The following is a 12,565-nucleotide window of genomic DNA, read 5'->3' as shown; positions in this document are numbered from 1 at the left end:
AGAAGTGTCCTTGCTTGCCCTGCTAAAGTTGAGTTTGGCAGTGAGATTTTCTTTGGCAGGTCTTATGGACAGAAGTGGCAGTGGGCCAATCTCACACTAAGAACTTTAAAGGCATCACATGACTTTGCTCATTCTCTTAGGTCATCTGAGACAAGTCTGTACCACACAACCACTGTTACTTTTCAGCTCCGGGCCCAAGTGGGACACACAGCAGAGCCTCCCCAGTCAATCTACAGACACATTACAGTGAAAATAAGGTCTATTGTGCAATACCACCAAGTGTTTGCTTTCATTTGTTATGCATCAGAAACTGACACAGGCAAAACACTTAACCCCTGTTTCTTCTCCAGGAAAACAGAGAGAGAAGGTGCCTGCTATCAGTGGTTGTTATGAGAGTTGGGTGAATTAATACCTAGAAAGTTCTTTGGACACTTGCTGATGTACAATAAGTGCTTAAGTGTTAGCTGTTGATGGATGTGTAGAAATAAGCAAATACCCAAGCAATCAGTGGCTAAGCGCACAGTTGGGTGTGAGAGTTCAGTGTGTGAGGTTGGAGGAGAGTGGCCAGGGAGGTCTAAGCAGGGACTCAGTCTCAGCAGAAATATTCATTGATGTGTCTGCCACCCCTGACCCCCAAGACCTGAGAGTCCAGGCTGGAACAGGCTGAGAGGAGCCTGTCAGCCTCACTGGGGCGGCTCGGTGAGAGTTCCTCTGAGCCATCCTCACTGTGGGCCAGCCTCTCCAAATTAACATATGCACTGGAAACCTCTGCAGAGCCCCCAGTGCCGAACTTTTGGCAGCACCTGCGGAGAGCACCACAGCAGACCAGCAGTGTTGGAGGCAGCGCAATGATGGCTGCCACGCTGATCACCACCATGTTGATGAGCCGCTGGGTGCCCTTGGCGTCCACCACCTCGTCGGTGGAGAAGATGATGCATTGTTCCTTCCTCGGCACCTTGCCCCGCAGGCAGACACATGCCACATACTTGGTCTTGGGAACAAGCCCCTCTATGGTGACACTAGTCTTCCCAGGCTGCACGATCATCCTTCGCATGTCATGGTGCCCAAAGACTGTGTAGAGGACACTGAAGGCAGCCATGTTCCCAGTTTGAGGGGTCTTCCACACCAAGGACACGCTGTGGTAACTATCCCCCACCACCTTGAGAGACCTCACTATCTGGGCCTCCTGGGGTTCTGATTGGTTCCTGGAGAGCTCTCCTGGGGCATCCATCTGCATGTGCTGGAAAGCCAGCTCCTCGTTCAGATTGGGCCATGAGGGCTTGGTGGACAAAGCTGCAGGCTCAGGAATATGGGGGACATGCCTAGCCACCAGCTTGTTGTTGTAAGCTGCAGCTTCTGCCCCCTCACTTTTCCTTACCCACAGGGCCCCTGGCATCCCACGGTATTGTGTAGAAGTCTGGGGCTCAGTGACAATTAGGGATATAAGACTCTCAGAGGCTCCCAGGAAGTTCTTGGCTTGGCAGATGTAGTCTCCAGAGTCAAAGAGAGACACTGCAGGAAGATCCAGCAGAATCCAGCTTGAGCCATCACTGGAGACTTCCTGGCGCACTAGGGAGAGAAGGGGCAGAAACAGAAAAATGAAAGCCCTGTCTGTGGAGTCTCCTGTCCAAACTCAAGGCCCACATTTCAGCCCCTGGGCTACACACACACACACACACACACACACACACACACCCTAGTGAATACTTGTCACCCTAAAAAAACACTGGCACTCACTTAACTCTCAAGTCCTTCAAAGCGAAGCTGGCTGGATCTTTCAAGACTCAGTACCTTTACTTGATAGCTATAAAATGCTGGCTTAGAGTAGCCAAGAGGGTCAAGACTATCCACGCTCCAGTGTGGGGAAACTGAACTCCAGACTGAAGCAGAGCCTAAGAATAAACCACCATCAAAATCTGAGATATTCAAAGATTGTCCTTCGATCTTGGAGGGTTACAGAGGTGACCAATCAGGGTGGCCAACAAGTGCATTCAGAGTATGTAGGTTCAGGGATAAGCATGAGGCAGAGGCCCAGCTGAATGTGCCCTACCCACCTCTGTCCACTCCTCCTGACACTTTAAACAGCATCTCCATCTTGTCTTGTTACAGACTGGAGCTTTCTCTACCACTTAGTTCATAAATTCATCCAAACACCCTGTTCTGGAGCCCAGTTAGGGAGACAGAATAAAGCCAGGAGAGATGTGAGGTTTCTCTGGCTAGGTGCTAAGAAATTATTTCTCCTCCACCCACTTTCTGCCTGTGGATGGTTGTGACTCCTGTCCCTGCTGCCATAACAGAGATGATTCATCTCTGCCCACACAACTCAGCAAGAATAATAGATATACACTGTGGTGCCAGCTAGACTTAATGGGATCCTGGCTTCTTCTGTGAGCTGTATGGTCCAGGATAAACACCTCCATTTATTTATATGCAAAATAAAGATAAATCAGGATGCTTTTTACAGTTTTGGTTTGGATTGGTTTGGCAGGTGGAGTAGAGCTTCTGATACAGGGTCCTGTGTAGCCAAGATTGACCTTGAACTCCTGATCCTCCTCCTTCTACCTCTCAAGTGCTCATGTTACAGGCCTGGACCACCTAAAAGGTTCGTGAGCTTTTTAAGGTTCAGTGACATTATGGGTATAATTTACTTCCCATAGTGATGGATCCATGTGAAGAGTCCAACAGATGGTAACCCTGTCATTAATTACTCCCAATGATGCTGGATTAATATTTTAAAATGAAGAAGTTGCTATAAATATTAAGTGCATTAAGAGTGTTTTCTCCCCAAAAAGTGCTTTATATTGCTTCCAGGATAAGTCCTGAGTTTCTAAAATAGTTGCTAGTGAGATATAACCACAGGTTGAAATCAACCATCATCACCAAAACCACTGTCACTATGCTCTTATATGACAGGATCCTCTCCAACACCATTCAGACAGATAGGAGTCTAGACTGGTTTACACCGCTTCCTTCTATTATTGTTCTCTCCTTATTTGGGAGGCTGACCCACCCACCTCAGTCCAGCACTTAATGCAGAATGCCCTGTTGCTCACACACCTGTACCATTGAATGGCCATCCATTGGCTCTCCTCCAGGTCATCTCAGGTCCTGGGACCCCAGTGGCTCCACAACGTAGCAATACTGTGCTGCCCAAAGGGGATATGATGCTGGTCACCCCTGGATGGAGCTCTGGACCCTGACACTTCCTCAGTTCCAGCTGACTGAAAGCCACTCCAGTCAGGCTGCGTGGACTGGCACACCTCAGTCTAGCCTCAATAAACACCAAGTTTGGGGCCCAGCCATCCAGGAGACGGACCAGGTCATAGAGTCGGCAGTCACACAGCCAGGGGTTGTCCTGCAGCCCTGCAGCAGTGAGAGAGAAAGCAAGAGATGAATTCATTAAGATGACCAGGCCCAGCTCCATTTCCCCTCTGGGATGATAAGGCAGGTCCTCAGCTCAGAGTCAGCAGAACTGAGCCTTCAGTCCTAGCTCCCTGCCTTGCTAGCTATAGGACCTTAAACCTGTTTTGGGTGTTCTTCTTGTTGAGGTTTTTTGTTTTTGTTTTTTGAGACATGGTCTTATTATGTAGCCCCAGTTGACCTGGTACTCACTGTATACACCAGGCTGGCCTTGACCTCACACAGATCTGCCCACCTCTGCCTCCCAAGTGCTGGGATTGAAGGCATGCATTGAAGGAATTCCCCAATTAAACTTTTTTTAAAAAATAGGACAAATTACTAATGTTTTACATGTGTGAGTGTTATGTCTCCATGTGCACCAGTGTCGTGCAGTGCTTGAAGAGGCCAGAAGAGGCTGTCAGATCCCTCAGAACTGGAGTTACAGATGATTGTTAGCTACCAGGTAGGTGCTGGGATTCAAACCTGGGTCCTCTGCAAGAGCAGCCTGTGCTCTTAACTGCTGAGCCATCTTTCCAGCCCCCTTAAACCTAGTTCTTAATTTTCAATGATAGCATTGCTTCCCCCTCATGGCTGCTTTCCTTATAAATAAAAATATACCCTTAAGCAACAAGCAGGCCATATAGCATATGAACAAAATACAAATACTGCAGCCATACTTGGACTAATCCTTTCAAGACACTGCCAGGAAGAACTTCTGTAATAATTTTAACATGCCAGAATTACTTCTGAAAATGTTTCTCTGACCCCTGGCCCCATTCTTCCCAGCATAAAAGGCGTTTTTAGCATTCACATCAAATAGCTACTTTGGGCAATGGTTCTCTTTTACATAGATTCAAATGGTGTAAAAAATGGGATAGGAGGCTAGAGACAAATCCTTTGATCCATCCCCAATCCTGTTTAATTTAAACATTTTAAAGAATGGAAGGCAGGTCATTGTGCCCACGCTATCAAAAACAAAGTGAGTTTCACCACATCACCCAAAAAAGATGAAACAATGGTTGAGCCTAAAATGGCCATGTTCAGTCCATTCACTGCCTGAACTGCACCCAGTGCATGCCTAAGGACAAGGCCATTAAGAAGTTCATTATTTTGAACATAGTAGACGTCGCTGCCATCAGGGACACTCTGAAGCAAGTGCCTTCGACATTTGGGTGCTGCATTACTGTGTGAGCTGGGCCATTCATAGCAAGGTGGTCAGGAATTGATCTCATAAAGCCAGGAAAGACCAAACACCCCCACTTCGATTTAGACCTGTTAGTGCTGCCCCACAGTCTCCACAAAGCTCATGTGAAGAGCTGGCTTCATAAGGGCAGAAGAGAAACCATCTTCTGGGAAAGATAAAACAAAATAGAAATTATACTTAAAAAAAAACTCATACAGATAAGGAGAACATGGGTCCTCATCTAAGGCACAATTCCTTTTTATTTATTTGTATTTATGAAAGGCAAATGGAAGCATGGAATGAGATGTTATTTTTATCCTCAAATATTACTACTACGTTTGATAGCAAGTCCAATAGCATACGATGTTTTATTCTTTTGCCTAGATATATTTGATACATTTACAGAGGGGATGTCAAAGGACTGCAGAGGGTGTGTTCAGATCTGATCAGGTTCCTTTGTGTACAACTGAGGGTGCCAGCTTTTTCTCCCACACCCTTACCCCATCCCACCAAAGTCTGGTGCCTTGTGGCACTTATTAAATGTGTTTCATGATACATCTTTCAGTCCAGGATTCATCACTGCCTCAGCTGTGGTGGTGAGCAGCCTAGTTCTCATATGTTACAAAAAGCCCCAAAAGAATTCATGCAAAAGGTATTTGGGCCATTTTAATGGGTTCCATGAGGGAATGAGTGTTTGTCTCTTTTGTTCACTGTTATACCCCCAGCATCGAGAATTAGAAGTTGTTTGTCTTAGTTACTAAGTGACTGTGATAAAACTTAGTTACTGGGCTGGAGAGATGGCTCAGCAGTTAAGAAGACCAGTTGTTCTTGCAGAAGACCTGGGTTCGTATCCCAGCACCCACAAGGCAGCTAATAACTGTCCGTAACTCCAATTCCAGGGGATCTGATGGCTTCTTCTGTCCTCTGCAGGCATTGCAAGACACGGGTGCACTTACCTACATGAAGGCAATACACTCATACCCACAAAATAAAAATAATAAATAAAATATTTTAAAATTAATAAAAAAACTTAAGTTACTAAGTGATAAAATACTGACCAAAACTACCTTGGGGAAGAAGTATTTTTATTCAATGTGTATGGGTGTATTGCTTGCATGTAGGTAGGTGTACCTGTGTCGTGCAGTACCCACGGAGGTCAGAAGAGGGTGTTGGATCCCCTGGAATTAAAGCCAAGGCAGGAACTCAGGGCAGGATCCTGGAGCACAGACCATAGAGGAATGTTGCTTACTGACTTGCTCCCCTGGCCTGTGTTCAGCCTGCTTTCTTTTTTAAAAAAAATATTTTATTTATTTTTATTCAATGTGTATGGGCATATTGCTTGCATGTAGGTAGGTGTACCTGTGTCGTGCAGTACCCTCGGAGGTCAGAAGAGGGTGTTGGATCCCCTGGAATAGGAGTTACAGATGGTTTTTAGCCACCATGTGGGTGCTGGGACTCGAACCCAGGTCCTCTGCAAAAGCAGCCAGTGCTCTTAACCACTAAGCCATCTCTCCAGCCCATCAGCCTGCTTTTTCATACAACACAGGACCATCTGCCCAGGGGTGACACCACCCACAGTGGCATGGGCCCCCCACATCACTCAGTGATCAAGAAAATGTCCCACAGACATGGCCACAGGGCAATCCAATGGAAGCAATTCCCCAATTGTGGTTCCTTCTACCCAGGACTGTCAAGCTGCAAAGCCATCCAGCACATCACTCAAAAATAATACTCGCTGAGGGTCTGAAGGAGATGGCTCAGTAGATAAAGTACTTGTCAGGCAAGCATACGGCCCACAGTTTGGATTCTCAGAACCTGCATAAAATCTAGTCAAGTATGGTTAACACTTGTAATCTTACCACTTGGGGAGAGGGGGTGGCAGAAGCAGGGGATCCCTGTGCTAAGCTGGCTGGTTAAACTAGCTGAATTGGTAAGCTGCAGACTCAGAAGGCAGCAGGAGATCCCGCCTCAGTTAAATAAAATGGAGAGTGATCAAGGAAGACACCTGACATCTACTTTAGGCTTCCATATACATGTACATGTGCACCTGCACAAATATGTGTGCTCACGCACATGCAAACACATGCACATCTTATACATATGCAACAAAACCCTACTGGGTGACCATATAAATGGGTGGCCTCACATCTAGTGGCAGAGAATGAGAATTATACCAGCAATTTAGAAACAATCCTAAAACTTTTTAATATGCATACTGTATGACCCAGAAATTTCACTCCTTGGCACATCTCCTTTAGAGACTTCAGCACACACACTTGAGAAGGCATTGCTGAGCATAGTCTCTGTGGCATCAGAGGTGTTAATGAGACAGTGGAAACAATCCAACAGCCTTTGAGGGGAAATGGCTGCTGTGCTGTGAAGTATTCTGCAGTAGGTCATAAATGGACTTGTCTCATCTAAATCATTTAGAAGATATCTGAGATATACTGTTGAATGAAAAAGCTTGTGTTGATTAATACATATAATATGATTTTTTAGTGAAACACATAACTTTGCTTTCTGTATGTATATATTTGTATGCACATGTAGGGGAACCTGCAAATAAGCATGGTAATGAGTAGTGGCCTTTTTGAGAGGGAGAAGGGATTAGGGTAGGAAAATGGACCATTAACTTCTGTGGTGATTTTAATGGCTATTCCAGTTTTGCTGCACCTGTTGGCCTCAGGACCAGGCAGGTTCCCTGAGCAGCAAAGGCTTACCTGGCTTACTTCATAAGCCTTTGGTTTATTTAGGAGCAGGGAGGGACAGAAGAGGCAGAGGGTCCAGCTGATATACTGTGCCAACTCATTCTACCCCCAGTTGGGAAACAGTCTCAGGGAGCTACTTGTTGGTTGTATAGCCAGGTAGCCAGGGACTTGTGTGTCTTTTTTTTCTTTTTTTCTTTTTTTTCTTTTTTTTTTCAATAAGGCTGGAATGTTTGCCTCGAGCTACTAAACCTGCCATTTCCCTCTTCCCTCAAGCGTAGGAGGTATGCTTTCCATTTTCCAGATACAGAACCAGACTGAAAGAGGCCCAAGATTCCAGGGTGCAGCAGGGTGGTTCCAGGTGAAGGACGCCATCTCTTACCTAGGACCAACCTGGAGCGGTGGCGGGAAAGGAAGGGCACAGACTTCAGGTGAGCCCAGGTGTGCAGCAGCTCTAAGGGGAGCCTCATCAGCTGGTTGCTGGAGAGGTCCAGGAAGGTGAGGTTCCCCAGGAAGTGAGCGGCCTCGGGTGGCAAAGCTGAGAGGCGATTGGCTTGCAGGTCCAGCAGCTGCAGCTGGGGAGCGTCCTTGAGTGCCGCCCAGGGGAAGGTGGCCAGGCGGTTCCCAGGCAGACGCAGCTCCCGCAGGCGACGCAGGCCCCGCAGCACGAGAGCACTCAGATCGCTGAGGGCGTTGTAGGGCAGCCACAGCTGCTCCAGGAGGCCTAGCAGCCTAAAGGCATCACCAGGCACCCTGCGGAGGGCGGTGCGCTCTAGGAGCAGCCTGGAGGTATCTGTAGGAATCGAAGCTGGGGGCAGGGTCATGTCGGGGTCGCTGCACACCACAGCCCTGGTCACAGAAATGGAAGATATTTGAGCAAAGTTCCTGCCAGGTCAGAGATCTCCCCACTTTCCTTATGAAGCCCCCGGATCTGCCTGCGTCACGGACCTCAGCTGCAGGATGTCTGAGCAGTTGGGCTCTGGAGACAGCGCCCCAGAACACAACCTGAGGTTTCTCCTGGTTTTGGAGAAGAACCTTTTGGTCTCCACGGACCTGAAAGACCTCAGGCCTAAACTATGGCCCATTACAGTCCACAACACCTGCAGTTGCACTAAGAAGGAGCAGTAGTAAAAAAAATTCTGTGACCATAGCATAGATGTTAAATTATACCTGCTTTTGTAATCACTTCGACTTTTGACTTTTCATTTAAAATATATACTTAACTAAATCATACACACACACATATACATACATACATACATACATACATACATACATACACACACATGAAATGTCTCCAGTGTGTAGTGACTCAGAGGGGCCATCAGGTGATCAAATGGGTGAGGGGGACTTGGACAGCCTCAAGGTTGGATTCTTATCTGGACTTTTCCTTTCTGGCTTTATGTCCTTAGATACATTATATAACCTGTCTTTCCCCCCATATTAAACTTCACTTCGCAGGGCAGTTATGGGGTTGAAATTAGATAACGCAGAAGTTCAGTACACTGCCTGTCACCCTCTAAGACTCCCGTGCTAGTGATCACTGCTGTCACAAATCCCTGCTTCTCCACACTATGGCTAGAGCAGACAAGTCTTGTCAGCTTCTTCTGCTCAAACAATGGCAGATGCCCAGTGCCTTGTTCTGTCATGTTCAAGTCTAACTCTAAGGCTAGAGAGATGACAGGAAGTCCTGCCCACAAGGAGCCAATTAGAGGCTGTTTCACAGCACGGATGGCAGTGTTGTACCCTCATGAGATAAGACGGAATGACGGAATGGAACAGAACAATTCCCAAAGAGAGAGCGGTGGGGGTGGGGGTGGGGGTGGGGGCCATGACCCAGTTGTGGGGAAGCACCAGTCTTACCTGGGGGGTTTCTCTCCTCACACTGGGTGGCAGAGGTGGGTCATACTTTACTCTCATAAAGAAGTTATTGTTTTCTGTAATGCTGTAATGCATTGCTCAGATCTTGCTTTCCTGGCATAAAACCTGCACTCTACCAGCTTAACTCACATATGTTAGTCTAAGCCAGATGGGTTTGGCTTGTTTTTTTCTTGTAAAATTGTCACAGATGACACAGATATTCCCACCTATTCATATTCCTCAGATAAGAGACAGAACTCCTGCTAAATGAGGGAAAATTCAGAAGAGAAAGTCAAGTCCCTGTCCCCTGTAGTTTATAATCTACCCCAGGAAGAAAGTATCAGAAGGTATGGGATGATAGCAAAGACGAAGTTCTGAATGTAGGTGAGGAAGGGAATTGACAGGAGAAATTAAAGGGCAGTAAGAGCCAACAACAAAAACTGACCCAAAGAGCAAAGGGAAACACCCATCCAGGTACCCACATTGTCTACTGCCAGCTCCCTGAAACAGCAATACCCACAGAGATATATACTGTGTTCAGAATACAATAGTATGAAGCAGGGAAGGGAGACTGGATGGCTTTCTGCAAGGCTCTGGCTAGGGTTGGGTCAGTGGAAGGCCTCTGACATACAAAAGGAGCCTTGATCTCAGTACACAGTCTATGTCCAAGGCCACTGGGGAGCCTGGCCCCCCTGCAGCCTTTCATGACCTCATTCCTGGACACTGCATGCAGATGGGCTGATTCATGCCATTCCTAGGACTGTCAGACAGATAAAACCAGCTGAAGGAGCTCTGGCCTCAGGGGAAGAAATGACCACTAGCTGACACAGTCCCTCTAGAAGCTTCTCTTAGAATTTCATTTCTACCCAAAGGCTAACTCTGCTACCTGGAATTCTTTCCTGCTCCCCATCCATGACAGAATTCTCAGAGTCTAGAAATGAAGTCAAAATTCATGGACTTTGGGACTGGTTCCATCACCAATGCTATGTGACTTTGAAGTATATGCTCTCTGAGGATGACGTCACTTTTGTCACCAGGGTGACAAAAAGCACCCTCTCAACACTACCCTTAGCTATGGGTAATTTCCCAGGGTGCTCAAGATCAATATGTCTTCTCTGTTGAAAGAAAAATTACCCTCCATGTAAATTAAAGCTTCAATACTTAAAGTCCAAAATGTAATGCGTTTTTCTTTTCCCCCTCTGAACATATAGGGTATCTTTTCTTGGTTCCTCTCCATTCTCTGCCACCATCATCCCCAATCAACCCAACACTGCCAGGCTCATTGGAAAGGGGTTGTTCTGATAATATTGTTTCCCTGATCAGAAATAATCAGTGTTTCTACAGTTCTCTTCTTTGTAAGACAAAGAAGACAGGAAGGATGGAATTCCAGAAGGTTGAAAAGTTGACAGGAAAGGCCTTGAGTGAGGGGTTGAAATCCTTGGACAAATTAGGAAACACAAAGTTTCCAGCTGAATAAGCTGAGGAAGTCAGAGAAAGGATGGCTCAAAGATGACTAAAGAGAGGAAGAAAATGATCTACATGGAGAAACCAAAGGTCCACCAGCCACAGTGGCTTTGGGAAAGCTCATGGAAGGAGAGAAAGAAAGCATGTGATGGTCAAGAGCTGGGCCAAGGATGGAGGCATTTTATTTGCAATGGAATGGGCACCTCTGGCCTTACAGAGTCCTCACAGAGAAAGGCCAAGACTGAGGCCCCTGGCTGTTGCCAGAAGAGACCCAAAGGAGCATATGATGAGACAGATATCAAATCATGGGTTGGGAGACAAGAACACCTGGATGATGTAGGTGGGCATCCTGTGGGTATCGGGCATGAGAATGGGAGAGACCTGGGAAAGAAGGGGCTGGGAGATACAGAAAGAAGATGAACTAGAAGGAAGCAAAGAGAGGAAGAGAATGAGGTAGGGAGGAAATGTCTGAACCTCCAGGTACTCACTGGGAACCTGGAGAAGACTCCAGAAGCACTTCTGGAATCTAGCCCACATCTATCCCTCACCACTATTTAAAGGTGCCTGCTACCTCCTGGATAAAGTAAACCCCATGCTTACTGACTATGACACAACAAAAACCACTCCCATAAGACCCTAGGCTTCAAGGACCCACAGTCTAAGGGTTCTTCATCCAGCATGCCTGTGTTTATCAGATGTCCCCAGGTAGGAGTAAGGGACTCATAAGCAAGTGGACACCTGCTGGGCATCCAACCCCTCCCAACTCTGCCTATCTAGTGGAGGTATGAAGACTGGGTGACCCACCCCACACATGGTGTCCTACCTGGCCTTTCTGCCATCACCCAGGATGTGGAGGTTGCAGCTGCACTGAGAGGGACAGAAGCCCCAGGTCTGGAAAGGGCCACCAAGAGTCAGGAGCCAGAGCATGCCTATGGCCACCCACATGACTCCCGGCTCCTCTTGGGCCCAGGCGAGGGCCTATGCCTGGACTGCTTCCTTCCACCAGTCCAGCAAGCCCAGCAGCTACCCACTTTCTCATCACTCCCAAACCCCCACCCAGCAGATAAACACAGACAGGCTGGGGATTAGAGAGGGCAGCCCTAGCCCCAGCACTCAGCAGCTTATTGTTTCTTGAATCACCCAGTCTTGAGGGGAGGGAGAGCTCCATAGCAACAGCACCAGGCCTAAAGTGGCTGGGGCACAGCAAGATAAGGCAGGTGGGCAGCTACCCAGAGGTAAGAGGCTACTGGACTAGATGGATAGGGCTCTCCACTTGCAAAGAACTCTATTCCAACCAAGCTATGGGCAACAGATCTGTCTCCTGGAGGCAGTGGGTTCAGATAAAATGGAAAAAGGACTCTGGCCTCCAGTAAGGGCCTTTGAAAATTCTCTCTAGGATGTTTTTCCTAGAAAAAAAAAAGAGTAAGGTAATGATGGCATTAGAAAGAGCCCAAGCTTCAAGCAAGGCTAGACATGTGGATTCAAATGTTACCTCTTCTATTTACAAAAGAAGTAAGGTTTCTCCACTTAGAGTGTTGATGAAAATTAACCCAAGGTTCTTCATCCCTGTCTAGGGGAACAGAACCCTCTCACAGACTGTAAATTCTGGTACTTACAGGCATTTGCTCACAAAAGAGCTGGAAAGATTCTGATGACTCAGGGAAACCGGAGAGATGTCTCCATATGCTTATGAACGTGGGTAAACATTTGCCTCCTCTCAATGTTCCATACACCCCCATTCTCAGAACCCTTAAAGTGTCAGTGGGCATTACCTTCTGGGCTTTACCACCCAACCTAAGGCAAGAGAAGTCACCACAGGAGGGCATGTGGGCTTTACCACAAGCCAGTGCACAGCTTGTACCAAGAACTCATGGGTAGGATAGAAGCCAAAGTTCTTAGTGGGTCATGAAGAACTTTCAAGAAGTCTATAGCCTGGGGCTGGAGAGATGGCTCA

The 12,565-nt window shown here is 47.1% G+C and overlaps 1 protein-coding gene and 1 pseudogene across 1 annotated transcript; one reads left to right on the top strand and one right to left on the bottom strand.

The window, feature by feature from the left end:
* Positions 1–592: 592 nt before the first annotated feature.
* On the bottom strand, positions 593–11,556 carry Lrit1 (leucine rich repeat, Ig-like and transmembrane domains 1). Its single transcript, XM_008835593.1, has 4 exons — positions 11,435–11,556; positions 7,670–8,136; positions 3,058–3,363; positions 593–1,569 (listed from the first exon to the last, which is right to left on the bottom strand). The coding sequence occupies exons 1-4, from the start codon at positions 11,554–11,556 to the stop codon at positions 593–595; spliced, it is 1,872 nt and encodes a 623-aa protein (XP_008833815.1).
* On the top strand, positions 4,339–4,727 carry LOC103736138 (annotated as a pseudogene).
* Positions 11,557–12,565: the final 1,009 nt, after the last annotated feature.

The sequence above is a fragment of the Nannospalax galili genome, unplaced genomic scaffold, assembly GCF_000622305.1.
Source record: "Nannospalax galili isolate Female #2095 unplaced genomic scaffold, S.galili_v1.0 scaffold57, whole genome shotgun sequence".
NCBI lineage: Eukaryota > Metazoa > Chordata > Mammalia > Rodentia > Spalacidae > Nannospalax > Nannospalax galili.
This window is presented reverse-complemented; position numbering and strand designations above follow the sequence as displayed.